Source organism: Hesperophylax consimilis, chromosome 10 (assembly GCF_061612785.1).
Source record: "Hesperophylax consimilis isolate HC1 chromosome 10, BYU_Hcon_1.0, whole genome shotgun sequence".
Taxonomy (NCBI): domain Eukaryota; kingdom Metazoa; phylum Arthropoda; class Insecta; order Trichoptera; family Limnephilidae; genus Hesperophylax; species Hesperophylax consimilis.
The window spans coordinates 37,996,491-38,014,849 of NC_142845.1; the positions used below are offsets into that span (position 1 = coordinate 37,996,491).

Here is an 18,359-nt window from a genome sequence, read left to right on the forward strand (position 1 = left end):
GAATTCCGCTCTTCTCTTCATCAGTATTCATAAAACAGTCCCAATTTTTCAGTTGAATAAATTAGATTTTTTTACGAAAATAAAATTATTGTGCGCCGCGATAAATTTGGAGTGTTTTGTGTATTAATTCGGAGCCATTCAGGCGTCATTTGGAACCTAATTTTAATATCGTCTTCAGAATAAAGCCCTGAAAATTAAATGCTTTACAGAAATATATTAAAATTATTTGGGAATTTACGTCTTCCCTTCGTATTTTTTTATTAAAATTATTTGTTTGGTTTCCTTGGTAATTTAATTTGTGTAGTTCGTGCTGGTGACCTTAAAGAATCACAGTGTATCAAATTTTAAGTTAAAAGTTGAGTGCAAACAGTAGAAATCAGATCCTTTAGGCGTGTGTGGCAAAACCATGAATGATATTAAAATAAATATTTTTACAAGAACACACGAGACTCCCAACTGCCCGGAGCTAGTGGCATTATGGCATATTCAATTGCGGTATGCAATTGGATATGCCAAAAAACAGTTGGAGGGGGAGTAGTTGGGGAAGAAAAGGGTTTAGAATTACCTGGCTATTGAGATCTGGTCACCAAACATGACTAAACGATTGTCTTTTTCCGGGCTGATACAGACAGTATCCATCACACGTGAATAATGAACATGAATGCAAATAAAATATATACGTTACAGCTCTGTTGAATTATACCATTTTGTACAAATTCTTTCTTCTTATTTTTTTTAGTATATTTATTTCAATAATGTTGTTACGTATTTGAAAAATGTTACAATGTAATTATAATTTTATATAATATAATTTATTATTTAATTATTGAAGACACTATTAGCGATTCCTAAACAAAAATCTGAAACAGAAAAATCATAAAAATATACGGTCACATCCAGGACTTAAACCCAAGATCCTTGCCTTGCCGGGGCACCGCTTTTCCAACTGAGCCAATGGAACCCTATCTCCATTGGTCATATTTTAACTGTATCATACTTCGAATTAGAAATACCAGCATTGTCTTAGTTTTCTCACCGCACATTATTATATCTTTATGTATGGTCGCAATATTCAACCCGAACTAAATGCAGTGTACACAGTGTCTTAGATAAATATATCTTATTTTTATTTTAATGTGCGACATCTATTGACTTTTTCTGCAAGTCTAGGTTGAATATTTTCTTTTTGAAAAAACTTAATAAATATCGCTAATATTGTCTTCAATAATTAAATATTACAATTTGAGGTTTTACTCATCAAGTTATTCCAAAAATAAAATATAAAATATTAGATTTACCCCCATAATTAAGGTGAGTGTTATTTAATTACAGTATAGGAAGTGCGTTATTATACTATCGTTATTTGTGTATTTATATACTAAGATTAGGTATTCAGTTTACGTTTTCAGTGTGGTTTTTAACGTGAAATTTAAAATCTTTTACATTTTGGAGTCGGAAGAATTGATGTTTGTTTTAAATGGTGCAATTTAATAGCGCAATGGCCTGGTACTTACAGAAGCTATACATAAACTGTCTCCTCTATGTAAAAATTGTGCAGTTATATTTAGAATATTATCTTTATAAATTTTGCAATGTTGCATTCATTGTTTATTTTCTGTTTCTGAGAAAAAATATTGTATGAAATAATACAAAGATTTTTCTCTTTAAAATTAGGCCAACGTTTCCAACTTCGGCGAAAGAAAAACAGTTCACGTTCTCTCAAAAGTGTAACAATTTTCACAGCTTTCAAAAGGGGATATATGAACCTTCTTCAAGACTTTCGTCATTTTCTTTTGACGGAATCACTTTCAGCCGTTTTTCCTCAAGGCAGCCGAGGGTGAAGAAGTAGTGGTAGGAGGTAGTCGCGGGAAGAATGTCGCACATCAAAGCAGGGCGCCGCGCCGCTCGTACGGTGTTGCCTATACTCTGCACTGTACTGTGCACTCAATACTCTCCAGGAACTGTACGCACTTACTCCTGGCACCTCTGTGCTCCGGTTAGATCAGTGGTTCTTAACCTTTTTGGGGGTACCGAACCCCACCAGTTACATATGCACATTCACCGAACCCCTCCTAATTTTAAAAATTAGGAGTAAATGTCTATGGTCCGTATATAATGACTATGGTCATTTTCGGGCGGCCATCTTGACCGGTAATCGCAAGCTCTACCGCTGCGTGATCACCTTTAGCCAATGATGGACAAGCGGGGCATGTCACCACGAATCATATAAGTCGGGGGTCTTGGCCTCCACCGAACCCCCGAGACTGACTCACCGAACCCCTGGGGTTCGATCGAACCCAGGTTAAGAACCACTGGGTTAGATATTACATACCTTTGAAGTTTGAACTCCGTTCCCTCCTTTCTTTGCTTACTTTGCCAAAATGAAACGATACAATATTACTAGCAGTTACTCACTCTTCATAAATCTTTTTTCTTATTTAACAATTCTAATTTATGGAGTGGATTTTCTCTTATTTCGAGAATGAATTTGAATTTTCCAAAGCTTAAGAGGAAGCTACAAGCCAAAAATGTGTATATTTTTGGTATACTAAGGTATACCAAAGTGTGCTAGAAACATTCGATTTCAAGCACAAAACTGGTTTTTATTAATTTTGTAAATAATTTTATAAGAAACCAAAAAAGTTAATCAAGTAAAATTGTCACAGATAATCTTAGCTATAATACTGTATTTTTTTAAAGTTGTTACCTTTACGCGTCCTTACATTACTATTGAAAAAAAATACTAGTTTACATTTATATTTTCTATTGAATAATTCATTTTTTTATGTATTTTACTCAAGCGAAACCATTGGAAAACCTTCAATTTCTCTAAACAATATTTTTGGTATTTATAATGTACACCAATTCGTTATAAATATTAATCAAAATAGTGATTTGGCATTAAGCTTCGTATTAATATTTAAGTAGGCCTGAGCGCGCGATGGATCAAGTCAGTGTCATGGTGCGACAGTTTGCAAATAACGGTAATCGTTGTTGATACTCCTTGTTACGTAAATAGTAGATTAGCACACTTTAAGAATTGAAAATAATATATGTTATTTATTATTTCATTCGCTTTCGAATGCGAAATTTTCATTTTGCAATGATTCCAAAATCGCACATAATCATGGTTCTCAATGATACTCCTTCTATGGAAGTGTTAAAAACTCATTCAAATTGAAGTTTCGATGAAATTAAATAGAACTCGAGCGTCAACGCTAACATCAAACTAACTAATATCTTTTGAAAAGCAGTGTACGAGTATATACAAATTAAATTGACTAGTGTTCATACTGATTGTTTAACAAAGTCGACTACTTCACCACGTTGATGAGTTTATTTCCATCATAAAACACACTTCCAATAATATCGATTAGTTAGGTAAGTACGTTAATATATTTTGTACTTACCTAAATAAGTAACTTGTAGAGATATGCACTACTAACTATTAACTAATTGTGATATTTCCGCCGGTCTTACGTTTTCACAAAACCTTTATTCATATGTTTTTCCTTTGATACCTCTTAAACGCTATTTTTATATTCGCCAGAATTTGATCACGTCTCTGTTGTTCCCAGTTTCTAGGAACTTGTCTCTATCGCCTTATTTATTTAAGGACTCTCGTAGGATCCTCCGAGAGTTTGAGATGTTTTATTCCGAACATTGAGGAAAATTCAATGTCTATCTTGGGAGCAAACTGCGAACACGGCGTGTTATAAACTTCTCGATTGGATGCCGTCAAGTCGATCAAATTTTATCTCGTAAACGCTCAAAAACCATACGCCTATTTCTTATTTTTCGTCGGCGCACTTTGGCATTTTCGCGTGAGAAGCAAAACCTTTGAACCGTATGAAAATTATTCAAATTTTGAAGGTTGAATAAATAACCAGGCTGTCATTCTCTCGGCACATGGCGTGGTAATTCTAAAAAATGCGATGGTTATCGCATTCAGCATGGGGCGCACATCCTTAAAGAGGCACACAACCCTGAACGGACAACCTCGTGAATTAATTCTCCATATAACTGGTGGCTGAGCGGTTCCTCCTTTCAAAGACCCTTGAATTACAGCCTCCTCTGTTATCACAATCTAGTTATTGCATTTTTATTGATATGACTTTAAAAATATGTTGGGGAGGTATCTAAATTCTATATTTTATATGGTGTATGTATTGTATCGATGGCATAGTGCGCAAATCTGCTTATTTAAATTGTATGTAAATAAATGGACATATATGTAAAGATGTTTATTTAATATGAAATAAGAATATTTCATCATATCGACTTAATGTATACAACGTTAATCCTTACATTCACCATAGTATCCCCGTTGTTCAATTTTCACTTCATATATTTTTTGCTCTTTGTCGTCGATGTTTTAGGTGTACGTATTTAATTGGTTTTATTTATTTATTTATTTACGCCCGTCGTGCTTACATAAAACAAACTCAGATTTATTTAAGTTACAGATTATATAATATAATAATTTTAGCGTAACAAAATGTTACAAATTTCTGATTTGAATTTTAGTTTGGAATAATTGAAAATATCAACGAACTGAATTTATTTCCAAACCTATGTAGCCTTTGAACAGGGGAATTAATAAAATAGTTGGATTTATATGAATGAACAAAGAACAACTCGGGAAGTCTCGTGTTACGATTTGAGGCTCCATTGTATCCATCAAGCCAGGGGTAGGTAACCGTTTTGCCGTAGGGGGCCATTTGGATGTTTGTAGTATCACACGCGGGCCGCACCAAGATTTTGCTGGCGGGGCAGGGGTGGAGTGTCGGACTTCTCTTTATAGTATATAGACGTTAATCCGCAACTGGAATTTTAACACATCATTCTGAATACAAAACTGCTTGTCAACTAAATATTGAAACTTTGTGCGAGTCCGAGCTTTGATTAAAACTAAACCCAGCACATGAAAATGGTTTCCTCCGGTTTTTGGAGCACACAGTATGCATCTTGGATTTTATAACTTTACTTCGAATACGATGTTTTCCTTAAAAATGAGTTTTCATGGTTTCTCCTTGGGGTGTGGTGGGTAAAGGGAACGGAAAATGAATTGTTATATTCACAAACCCACGGGAAAAAATTTCTAGGTCGAAGCTAAAACTAATAAATGCTCTCGCTTTTTATTTTTCGGTCGGTATCCCAACAATATTTACACGAAAAAAAAATTGTATTTTCTTAAACGGAAATATTTAAGTATTGTTTAAAACAAAAACCTTTAGCCTAGTGAACAAATTCGTCTGATTCCCATCTAGGCGTCATGACTTCAAACCACCCTCCATCATTGCAACATTTTCTAATTACACAAAAATGTGAAATTTTCAACGTGTATCATTTTGGAACTTTTGGAAGCCTCTGACGTTGGGGCCGTATGGAAATTTTGATACATTATTTTCAGAGTCCTGTGTTCTACACGACACACTAAGCCTCCTGTGAGGATTTGACTTGAAAACACCAAATAAAAATCGGTTCCTTGCTGTGGCCACCCCCACCCCAAGACTGGGGCTCTAGGCCGGGACCTCTCGGGCCTAACTGCAAGTCCGGCCGCGGCCGAGACGTCGCGTTACGTCTGTATCTGGCACTAAACATTTTTTATAAAAAATAACAGATTTCTAGTTTTGGTGCCAGTTAAAAACGCATTTTTTTCTTTAACTTTTTTTTGACAATTTATCTAATGGGGCCCCTTTTAATTTGCCTAGGGAGGCGCTCCTGCCCCCCCCCCCCCTGCCGACGCCCGTAAATGATTTCCTTCCTAAATGCGTTTGCAGATGAATCAATTACTTTAATTTTATCTGTAAGCGAATCACCAGTTGAATCAGCAATACACTCAGAATGTTTTATTACACATTTAATTTATTATCAGTAAAATAAGGATAAATTAAAATTAAATTCAGAGTGTATATTGTATCCCCTATTTATGTCTAAACTGCTTTCTAGTAACGTAGATGCATACATAAGTACCCTTCAGCTATATTATACCTTTCTCTGGGTTTTGTAATAATGTCTTAAAAATGTATCTGAAACACCTTGAAAGAAAACCTTTCTCGAATTCTAAAATTTTTTTTGTACCCTTTTTTATATTAATAAATATTCTTTCTTAAAAAGCCTCGCGCACCGCACGGTGGCCCATGGGCTGCAGGTTCCCCACCCGTGCATTAAGCCATAAACTAATTTGAATAAAGATATCAAATCGCTCATGGGTCTTCTTAAGATAAGTCTGTTAAATCAAGTAATTTTATTAAATTAATATAATTAATTTGGTTATGGAAATAGATGAACTTTGAAAAAAATTCGTCAATTTTATTGGCCTGTCTGAGAACTAGGAGTCGAAACGTCTTTTGTAAATTGGCGACAGCCGTTTTCTTTTAATAGTTTTTCTCTTATATTGTATAACACTTTTTAGAATGTTGTGTTCAGTGTTGTCGAACATACCCCTAACATAATGGGTGGACACGTAAAAGCAATATTTTGCCTACATATTGCGTATAATAAATAGTAATAAAATATTAATATAAAGTAGGTACTTAATTTCCCGTCCTGCGGCCCGTTACGAGGAATAATCCGAGACTCGAGGAGAGGCGGTAGAATGTACGAAAGGTGTTTGGGAAAGTGGTTGGAAAACAAGCTCAAGGTTTTGCAGTTTGTTGAAATTAATAAACTGAACTGATTTATAAGCCTGAACTACCTCCTCGAAGACATTGTTAATCTCATGGATGTAATACGGATAATATTCATCACCGAAAGAAAATAATTTTATCCATGTATTTCAAGCCCAATAAATAATTATGTTCATCGGGCACAAATTTACATCAAATAAGAAGAAATCAATTTAATGCTGAATTTGGCTTTTGCATTTAACATTTCATTTTATGTAAAAAAATTTAACCCACTTTACTTTTACGAAATTACCAAATTATGCAAAAATTATTGACAGCCATCTTTCGGCAGTCGTCCAAAGCTTCTACAACAAAAAATGCTGTGACTAAAGGGGTGTATTTCTTCGCTAAAATAGCACATTTATTTAGTTCGTTTGAATATACATAGATGGCGGGGTTTGCGTCCGTACTTCGAATATAAATTTAGCTTCAGCGTTTTAGAAAGTTTTGAAAAAGATCCGATAGATATCGCGTCTAGAGCTATCTTGAAAATAATGCTGCACGCAAAGTCATCATTTATTCTCCATAAAAGGTTGAGCTTTGGTACATGGTGTACAAACTAATTTATAATAAAATATTGAATAATAAAATACATTGTTCGATACATGGTCATCAACCATAATACATTTTAAATGTAAAATTAATTATAACGTAGCTAAAACCAACTGTTTTACGTAATTAATTAAAATGTTATCATTTATTGGTCCCGTTCTAAAAAAATATTTTTTCTAGAAGTACATAACCATAAAAATAATATTAACCATGCAATTACTAAACAAAATGTAGGTACATACCTATTTCTAAATAACTTAAATTTATTGAAAATAATTTTCTATCGTTTTTTTTAGAAACGCAAAATCTTTACAGCCTTTAGGAACTGCATCCTCCTGACACTGTAGTTAGGTAAATATTAAAACATTATTTCTAGCATAAAATCCACACTCAAATATAATTATTTTTCAAGTGAAACATCATAATTCAATGCTCAGGTCGAAGTATTTTTTTTGTGTGCAGGTAATGATAATTATTGTTCTCTATTAAAAAAACATAAAATATTTCTTCGTTTATTTACATCTGAAATGTCAACCTTCAAATACCCGAAGTTCAGACTTCGGATTTCTAATCGGCACTTTCATAAAACCCTTCATTCACTTTTAGGTTATTATGCATCGAACCTTTCCGTACGTCACTCCTACGATATTCACTTTCTATCGCTCGATTCGTTCCGGAACTTAATACTGCCGACATCATACGGTAAATTTTCACATCTTCCCAGCATGCATGATACATATTATCGGGTATCGATATGTAACGAAAGGGCCAAGTTCTCAAGTAACCGAATGTGTTTCGCCCGCGGCGCGTGCCACTTTTCCACACATGTTGGATTTATGGGAACCGCTATCGAGGTTAACGTCACATTGCACAAAATGAAGGTTCACTATTATTATAATAAACGTTAAATATTGTTCCCCGCAATAAACGGACGATTCACTTTCTACGGCGTTCTACTTTCATATATTTTTTGTTTTCAATTATGCACTAACGTTGTTTTTACTTTAGTTGACCGAAGGCGAAACGTCAACAAAGCCGCTCGTAAATTCATGCTTCAATCATCTTTCTTTTAAAATTTATTGTCTCGATTTAATGATTTGTGGTGTTTGTTTTGCATATATTTACGAGAGATCAAGATGTTTACAGGTTACTGCGGTTTAAGCAGATAAGCGCTTTATACCATATAACGCGGCGATGTAGTAGAATTCAAATTTCGTCGTTAGCCATCTTCTAATATTTATACATACCTACAAGGTGTCCTAAAACTGATGATGATAAAACTGACGAATCTGCACCACATTTGGAGTCGATATTGTGGTATAACTTTGTTGAGTTGTCATTTCGTTTTCGAGTAAATCGAGTCCGAAATGGTAATTTTTCAGGTCAAATTTGAAAAACATCGGTCGCAAGGAGATTAATATCAGCTGTTCAATACATTTTAAAATCTGACAAAGCGTAGACACAGGTACAAAAGTTAAATAATATGTTATTTGGCTTCTCTGTGTGATGTGACGTAGACATTCCGCAGTTTCCCGCTAGTTTTTGGACACCGTTTGTACGCACTATGACGAATCTCTGATCCTTGAATACGTTAGGTGAATTGCGAGCAAACACATAATGATATAGTACTCGTAGGTATCTATTGTCATTACTCTGCTTATGGCCCGATCGCCATGAACCTTTGGTCCGTATGTTACTGCATGTGATGAATTTCTTATTATATCCATTTTTGATGAATTGGATATACACGGAGAAAAATCAAAATCCGGTTAGTAACGGGATTGCAGGTCTTAACGAATGAGTTAACAGGTTTCCTGATAAACTTAAGTAAATTACGAATACATTATCACGATGTAGGAACACGTGTTCATGAAAATAGAATATTTTCGCATTTCGTCATGACATATTATCAAGGCAAAAGCAAATTGGGTAACGGATCAATCAATCGAACGAGTATATAAATTTTGCCTTATTCTATACCCCGTACGACCCTCGAGTGCTGTGCCCCCCCGACTCAACCGAATTAGGTCTCGACCTCCGATGAGCGTATCGCGCTACATCTATCGATGGAGTCAATAAGCTCTGATTCCCACGGCAACTAGGAGGAAACGGAAGCGTTTGACATAAAGCCGGAACCACGTCGATCGCTTCCGGTGGGATGCTGTCCTTTTTACGGAAATCAGGACTCATCAGGAAATGCATCGAAACTCTTTCATTGCCCATCATATCACTGATATTATTTTTTATAATTTTTAGAGGATAAAATAAATAAAAAAAATTATGATTCCAACTGGTAGTTTTATGAACTAAAGTTTTATAAAATCAAATTAAATAAAAAAAATTATGATTCCAACTGGTAAATATGAACAAAATTTTTATATAATCAAATTAAATTAATTCTTGGAAATTCTTACACCTTACCTATTTTAATGAAACTCGATGCCACGGATACACTTGATCCCCCGATAGTTAACGGCCGTATAATATAAATCGACATACTTATATCTGCTGGCTTATTTTTGTATGATGGATTTCTACGAAAAACATCCGCCAGACAAATATTTTTGCTAACAATAATGCTGTATCCCCAAAGGATTGTGCAGCGAGGATACACCTCCGAATAACAAAAGACGACGTGCTAATCTGTTTAGGGAAAATACGCTATCGGTATAGGTTCAGTTATAGATTTAATTTAAAATTATGATATTATTAATTTCAATTAATTTTAATTATATTAAAATCGAGTTATCAAGTGTCAAGCGTCCGAGGGATCAACTGCCAACTGGGAATTAACATTTTAAATTGTGATAAACATCCTACTCGCATGACGTCATGCCTTAATTAATTTTTTTAAATCGCAGCCCTTGAAGGAAATGATGTGGCGAGCTTCAGTACGAATCTGTAGATTGTCTGCTTGACATTGGATAGTACCTACTTATATTCTACTAATATTTAGATTGTCTGCTTGACATTGGATAGTACCTACTTATAATCTACTAATATTTAAATTGTCTGCTTGACATTGGATAGTACCTACTTATACTCTACTAATATTTAGATTATTTCTAAAATGCCGTGAAAAATCACCTCGGCAAAGATCTAAAACTTATTAGTGCTGTCAGAGGTGTCGTTAGATAAAAATTTACGGGTTAAAAAAATAATGTAGAGGAAACTTCTACATCGCCGGATTTCAGTACAACTCCTCCGCCGCCCGTATTTTAGAGGTTAAGCATAAATCCCATAAAGAAAATTAAATATCTTATCAGAATGTATTTGCCTATTTGCAAGGTCGTCCATTTATATTTGGACCTCTGCCAAAATCCATATTCGAGTAGAATGGCTAGACACTACGGTCTAAAACGTGGTGAAAATTTTATTCAATTGATAAACGACCGTGTATGTGAAAACTTTTCTTATTGAAACGCAAAATAGAAACTGACATAAAATAGTTCATGGAAAGATACATAAGACATACACATTGCTCATTCAGTCAAAGAGGGTAGTTTATCTGTTGAGTAAACTTCAAATAATAATATTTTTAAAGGTACATTAAATTTAATGATGAAGGTATATTTTTCAATTTTTTTTATTTTTTATATTAACCCCACACAGGAGGCCCTGAAGAAAATAATTTCCCTCAGGGCCAATGTCATCTAAGGTCAAAAAAAACTCAATCTTCTAAAGATGTTGTAAAAACAAATGCTATTTTGGAACGTAGTGAAAATTTCATTTTACCTTTTTCTATTTGCAATGTAGGATAATCTTTAAAAATTGCAAAATTTTAATTTTAAACATGAAAAAAGATGAAAAAACCTTAACACATACATTTTTTATCTAAATATCGAAAAATTTTAATGAACACAGTCCTTTTTTTAAAGATTTAGCAAGGTAACTGTTATTTCATTTTTTACCTCGTTCATGCAATGAAAAATTATTATAAATTATAATAACAATTCCCAAAGAATAACCAAAAAATCATTTTTAAAAAAACATTTTGGTTCCATTTTTTCATCAATAATATTTTTTAACTTTGTATATAATACGTTCAATTATACTTATATAATGCATTGGTCATTAGAATAGAAATTGTTATTAAAAACATGATTTTAATCACATTTCAAACGCGTTAGTCAGAAAATTGGAACGTAGCGAGTCGTTTTTACTGGTAATAATTCGAAAAAGAAACTGTACGATAATTACAAGATTTTTAACGAAAACACCGTTTAGCGTTCATGAAGTGATTTTTCTTTAGTAAGGCTGTTAAATAGTATTTATTTAAATAATTTTATAGTTCCTAATTCGTAAAAATGTAAATGCTAGGTAGTTTAATTCTCCGCGGCTCTGTATTAAAATTCGTTACACACTTTTGAAATAATTTGAATCGACGCCGCCATGTCAACCATCTGCCAATTACCACGCTTACAATAAATAATAACTAGCAGTAGAATGTTATTCGTTACAACTCCTTGTGTTAGGTACAAGCCCTGCGTAATATCGGTCTCTTTGTGTGGGCAAGTGGTATTGTGACGGCAACATCCTGGTGTAACAATACTCCAGTCATAATATGATCAAATTCTTACATGAACCGATTACCCCTCTCATATATTTAAGTGGTAAAATAAATAAGTTGTACAAAAAACTCAATGAAAACGACAATGGTCTTTTTGACTTAAGTACCTAAAAATCAATAGAGGAATTAACGTTAGTGGACAGTGAATTGATGATAAATCTTATACAAAGGGGTCATATCCGCGCTAACCCAACCAAGTTCAATATCTAAATAGTTGCGCCTCACCAAAACTTATACCCTAACCTAATCTAAACCATGGTTTCCTAACCTGATACTTGTGATTATCTATGCTTTGATTTTGAGCTCTGGCACCGGTTCTTGGTACTTATCTACAGTCCAAATTACCTACAGTACAAGTTGCGGCTAGGGGCTACTTTGTAACATCACTTTTGTGAAATTCTTCTCTCGTGAAAAAGAGGGAGATAACAACAGAACCATCGACGGACCTTTTCTTTTAACTTGGGAATTGTGCTATCTATGAACTTCGACTTAACTTGTAGAGATGAGATTTAAAAGAAATATTGGTAAGATTTACATAACCTAATGGTGGGTCTTCAAAATAAAGCACAAGAATGTTCAACATATTACAAAATAGTCGATGAGACTATTTTTTCTCCTTTCAAGCTATCTCCAACTTCGACCCAATAATAAATAATAATAAAAGTCCTGCATTCTTCTGAAAGCTTCCACGTCCCACAATCTGTAATGGGGACTTGACGACTATTCGAACGTGAACCCGAACACCCTCCATGGGCTTTGCAGCGAGGATGGACTTTTGTTTTCCGAGATACGTGAATGGGTTTTATGCCTTTAAAAACACCGACGACATTCGTGTCATTATATTCAGGAACAATCCGCTATGCTTTGTCCATTATCTATTGTAACGATGAGTGAAGGTGTACATAATAATATATACCCATGTACCTTCGTATATCTTTTAAAGTTTGCCTAAAAATTCATTCAAGAAACCAGCCATCAGACCAAATTTCTGAAAGTGTCTTCGAATTACGAGTATGTGCTTTAACAATCAACTTTAAACCTTCGGTTGCTTACGAACGACACTTGCATGCTGATAAACTTTATTTTCATAGTAGGTTCAAATTAATTATTATTTGCTTTTTGCTTTTGTATTGTTACATATTTAATTTAAAGGCTTTTTGGTAATTTCTGCTTGCTTTTAGCACAAAGTCATTATCGACATATTTTTTAATGATAGATTATTTTGTACAACCTATTCTAACCACTTGTACCGTTTTGCACATAATATTGAATTGAATTCTTTTTTATGATTAGATTACGAATTCAATGAACATTGAAAGTCGTATTTACTACCCAATTATTGTTCCTGGAACCTGTAATTTATTTTTCAACGAATTGAATGAAACTTCCTTTAATCTTGTAAAAAACTGCTCGTGTATTTTGTAATTGGACGCTAAGAGAATAGTTCCTTTATGATTTAAATTAAAAGAATTTTATTTACTGGTTAAAATCACAATAATTCGTCTCATTCTTCATTTATTAGGTTCTATCTAATTTTATTCAAAAAAGATCCCTAACCTTAAATCTTTGAATTTCACCCCCACCCACCACCCCCTCCGCCCTTGCGATTTGCTTTTGCTAACGTTGCTGAAAAATTTGTACCAGTCTAATTTGCTTGTGCTTGTTTCCAGTGACACCCACGGAGAATTGGTGGTGGCGCTGGATGCCATAGCACCGGGCCGAGGGCGGCCCCGATCCCGCCCCCGCCCGCCCCCTCAACAACCTGCTGCCGCCCCCGCATCCGCACAAGGCCTCGGGGTTCCAAGAGATGATCCTGCTGAACAACCAGTCTTCAAAAAACTCCCCATCCTATCTGGACAACGGCACTCAGCTGCCAAAAAACTCCCTCGGATTCCACAACCAGCTGAAATCTACACCATTTCCACAGGAGACGTTAGATGCCCAGTCTTTGAACCAAGTGTCTCTTTCCAGTACGGCGTCCGTTGCTCTCACAGCCTCCAGCTCTTCTGATGGCCTCGGGACCACTGAGTCCAGCACCACGAGCGATCCTGTCACTTCTATGTACGTCAAGTAATTGCAATCAAACTGATACACGTGACGCACAACTTAATGAAGATTCAAAAGCTTCGTGTTTAAAATTGCCCTTCAGATGTCGTGAGAAAAATTAAGCATTCATTGGTATTTTTATTTTTTAGCCACTGAACCGAAGGAGCTTTTTAAAATAGTGTTGAAAAAATGTTTGTGCTATCTTTAGGAGAAAACTCAGAGCAATTTGAGTAGGTGGTGTTTAAAATCTTTAATTCGGTTACTTTTTAAATTGTACATTCAATAGTGTAAAATATGAATAGACGTGTGTATAAACATGTTATGCAAATGTGTGATAAACTAGTTCTTATGTTTTATTATGTACTTGGTACATAAACTATACTTATTAATACGTATAATATTATATCTAAAATGTTACATAAATCGTTTGTTCCATTAGAATAACACATTATGGACGAAGATGAACAACAAAAATATTTTTGCCTTGTGTCTGAATGTTTTTAATTGTAATAAATTATAAATTATGCAGCCTCTTAAAATTATTGCTCTCAAAAATAATTAAAATGCGTGTTTTTCAAAGTTATGAAAAAAAATTTTGCTACTTAATTGTATTCTTTGGAGCTAGCTTATCGGTTTTTTCGTTTTTTAAATTATTGTGCATTTCTCAAATAGGTAATAGCTTAATATATACCATCTTTATATAATGTAAATAATCTAACCGATTATTCACCGACCATTACAAAAAACTTACATTATAAATAAAAGCACTAATTATTGTTATCCATTGTTCACTGTACATTTTAAAATTAACCCTTCCTTTTAATATAATGTCCTCACATGAAATCTGTAAAAATACATCGTAAGTCTCTGCACAAATTGAAAAGTGATTCCAATTAACCCATAACAATTGTTTTAAACATCGCTGATTGTGATTTATGAAAAACTTATTAAAAAGTAATTGGTGTACCATTATTCGTACTTCACAATAGTAGAAATCATTAAACCGCATCTTTGTGTACATATAATTATTTTTTTAGGTAAATGTTACCACGTATTGCATTATTTAATATTATTCAATTATATTTAACAAGCATTTGAAAATCAGTGTCGTCAACTAAACTATTAAGTTTTTGAACAATTACTTTCTCACTTTTATTATTCAGATAATATTAAAGTAAGTGTTTGACTCTAAATACATTTGTCGTGTTATACAGGTATTTATTTTCTAGTATCTACCTAGCAAGTATTCTCTTTTTTTTACCTTTTTGGATTCAAGTTTATAAATATTATTTTAGAATAAGTGAATCAGTCATAAAATATTTAGTTTAAGCTGCACATTGTATGAACCACATTTCTGTTTATATTTTTATAGCAATAATGATGTAAGCATATTATGACTTTGATAATACAATTTTTGTAGTCCTATACTTATTCCATTTGATATAATATGTATTATTTTTACATCACTGATTATGCAAATATTGAACAGTGACTACGAATAAATAAATGGATTTATTTCTGATATATTCTTTAACACAATTTAACTGTCTTCAAGCCAAGCACAAAAATAGATTACTTTTACTATTGTCATAACCATAAAAGAAAACTTGACAAGACGATTCTACATTTTTGAAATTTTTCGCAATTTTTTTTTTTTATAATTTTATTTTCTGTCCAACAATTATTTTATGTGCTTTGAAAGATGTTAAAATATTTTCTTTCGATAATAGTCATTTCTAAAAATTTGAGTTTTCGCGATTATTATTGTTTCCTGGCTATAAGCTCGTATCAAAATAATAATTATTTATTTATTCATATTGCTTTATAATTTTGTTATCATTTGCCTTTTGTACTCTCAATGTAACTACGTTAACTGACGATCTGTGAATTGATGGAGACGAATGAAGTTAAGAGGATTGTAACATATGTACGTAGAAGTATAGAGAAGAGAATGGTCAAAACGTGTAATGTAGATGATAGATTGTTTTGATTGAATAAAAACTGTTGAAATAAAATATATAACTCTAAATTTATTCCTTTACCGCATTTCCTCTATATTCAAAGTTTTTTATATTATTTTTCATTTTTTGCTACAGCCATCCTGATGAGTTACGAAATTCATTTTAGGATGTGAGGAACTTACAATACATCAGCGGTAGGTAATAGGTACAGCTGTACTTAGGTTTTTTTAATTAAAAATTATAATTTTCAAAACTAAAATAAAAAGAGACGTTAAGCAGAACAAACATCAAGAGAACACAAAAAAAAAAACAAGGATATACGTATAAGCATCATATCTGTGACAGACCACGCTATAAGCGTATATTTTCGTAGCTTGGCTTATTTCAGCATATCTTAAATACTGAAATAGGCTAAGCCATTATGCTTATAGCGTGATGTGTCGCCTACGTAAACCAAAAGAAGGTATTTGCAGAAAATTGCTTATCCGAATATCCAAAAACAAAAAAAATAAGTTAAAATATATTATGGAAGATAACAAATATAGGGAATAGAAAAGGAGAGAAAAAAGGAACAAGACAAAACTAAACACGACAAGAAAATTACATATTTTCATTATTAAATGCACTTTTAATATTGATAATTTGTTATTGGAGTGATTGATAACTACACTCCTTACCGACCTAATTAAAGGCCAGCATTCAGTATCATTTATTCATTTTGATTGACTGATAATAAAATTGTGTTTATAAAGGTTTTTAATGTATATGATACCAAGGTTTGTGAAAACTGGTCGCATTCAAGTGTCAATTGGAAAACATGGTATTTTATGGCAAGTTTTGGTGAAATCTGCAATATACGACATAAATCAATCTTAAGTATCCCACTGAAAAAAATAACTCGTTCCTTGTGAACTGACCACCGAGTTCAAAATAAATAAATCATTCATTTTAAAACTAATCTACACGAGGAAGCCTGCGGTGAATTAATGGAAACGTGTATAATTTATTTGTTTATATTATTTTAAGATATTTAGCCCCTCTAAATAAAATAAAGAATTCAAGCCATAAAGTTCAAGCGATTTTGCCACTTAATGCATTAAATCTGTATCAAATGTCTGCATTATTTGTTTGCTACTACCCTTGCCTCCGACCCTCCTTATTTTGGGTGCTATTATTGTGATTCTTATTTATTGCCTATCTATTGTTGGTTAGTTTTCTATGATGTTTAATTGTGCGCGATGGATGAACGTTTCCCACAACTATTAGTGTTCTACTCGTACAAGTAGCAGGGGTGTATTCGTATGTAACCAGGGTGTAGAAACCTGCTGTTAATATCGCCCTCATGAACTATCAGAATCTAAACGTTTATTTACTAGATTTACATAGCAATCCCTTTAGCCTCTTAAAATACCTACCTACTTCAAATCTTAATTCCATCGGCCTCGTGATTCTAAAGGTAGGAACTACACATTAAAAAACAATCTAAATCTCTTATTGTGTGATCCGAGGCCCTTAAACCCTGCAAAATCACTTGACTCTATTTGATGAATTCCACAATTTAGGATTAGTCTTTTGTAAACCCTCTACGCCTTCCCACAGATGACCCTTAGAACCCTCGGTGCCCCTCGTATAAAGTTAATGTTAAAAAATGATAACCAATCCCACTCTTTTGACCCGGAGTAAGGGTTAGTAAGAGTTAGGAGTAAAGCAAACACAAGCGCCTTCTTTATTATGATGAATAGCGGGTGTCATAAAATGCGTCTATTTTTCCCTCAATAAAATATTAGAAGCCCCAACATTATAAACGTCCTGGACCCAGAGGCGTATGTTTGGTAAAACCATGTTTGACAGAATTTCAAATCAAAAGGGAATGTAGGACTGTCATGAATTAAATTAATAAGAAATGGAGGCTTTGATAAAATGTGTATGCTTTGATAAGAGTGGGTGGGGACGAAGAAACGAATACCAAGAATATGTATTACTACAAAATAGATGGAAGAATGATTCTAATAGAAATTAACACATACTAGGGGTGGGTATGACGCGTTTTGTCGTCTCCGCCAAGGTGTAATGGTCGATTTCAAAAATAAAATAAACTACCCAATTAGATTTTCTCGTCACAGTGATGGTAACAATAAACACTGACCGTGAGGGTTTTTAGAATTTCTATATATTATTTAAACAGCATTAAAAAAAATACAAAAAGTGTTGTGTCAACCGACCAAAAACGGTATACAGAATTATATAAAATACGACAGTAAGTGTTTAAAACTAACAACAAAAAAAGAGAAAATAAAGTTTGGCTAAAGTGAAAACAAGAGATTCAACAAATTTAGAAAAGTTCTCTCGGCTATCTAGCCGCGAGAACAGAACTCGCCTTTAGATAATTGTAGAAATTTATTACATATTTGCAAAACGGCGCTATACAAATCATCAAAATATTATTATTATTATCGCTAAATATGTGTATTTTTTTCATTTTAACGATTTTGTGTTGTCGTATGTATTTTATGTTGAAACCAGTGCATTATTTAAAATTGGAGTATACACTAAACACAA

The 18,359-nt window shown here is 33.4% G+C and overlaps 1 protein-coding gene across 2 annotated transcripts in view; it reads left to right on the forward strand.

The window, feature by feature from the left end:
- LOC149420725 (uncharacterized) overlaps window positions 1-13,598 on the forward strand; it is a 499,238-nt gene extending 485,640 nt beyond the window's left edge. The window contains exon 4 of one of the 2 annotated variants that reach the window (XM_089636924.1): window positions 13,464-13,598. Coding sequence is in view for 1 of the 2 variants with exons in the window: in XM_089636925.1 (XP_089493051.1) it covers window positions 13,464-13,504 (41 nt within the window). In the remaining variant the exon portion in view is untranslated. The remainder of the gene's footprint in view (window positions 1-13,463) is intronic. The other variant, XM_089636925.1, reaches the window with a different exon arrangement.
- The last annotated feature ends 4,761 nt before the right edge of the window (window positions 13,599-18,359 follow it).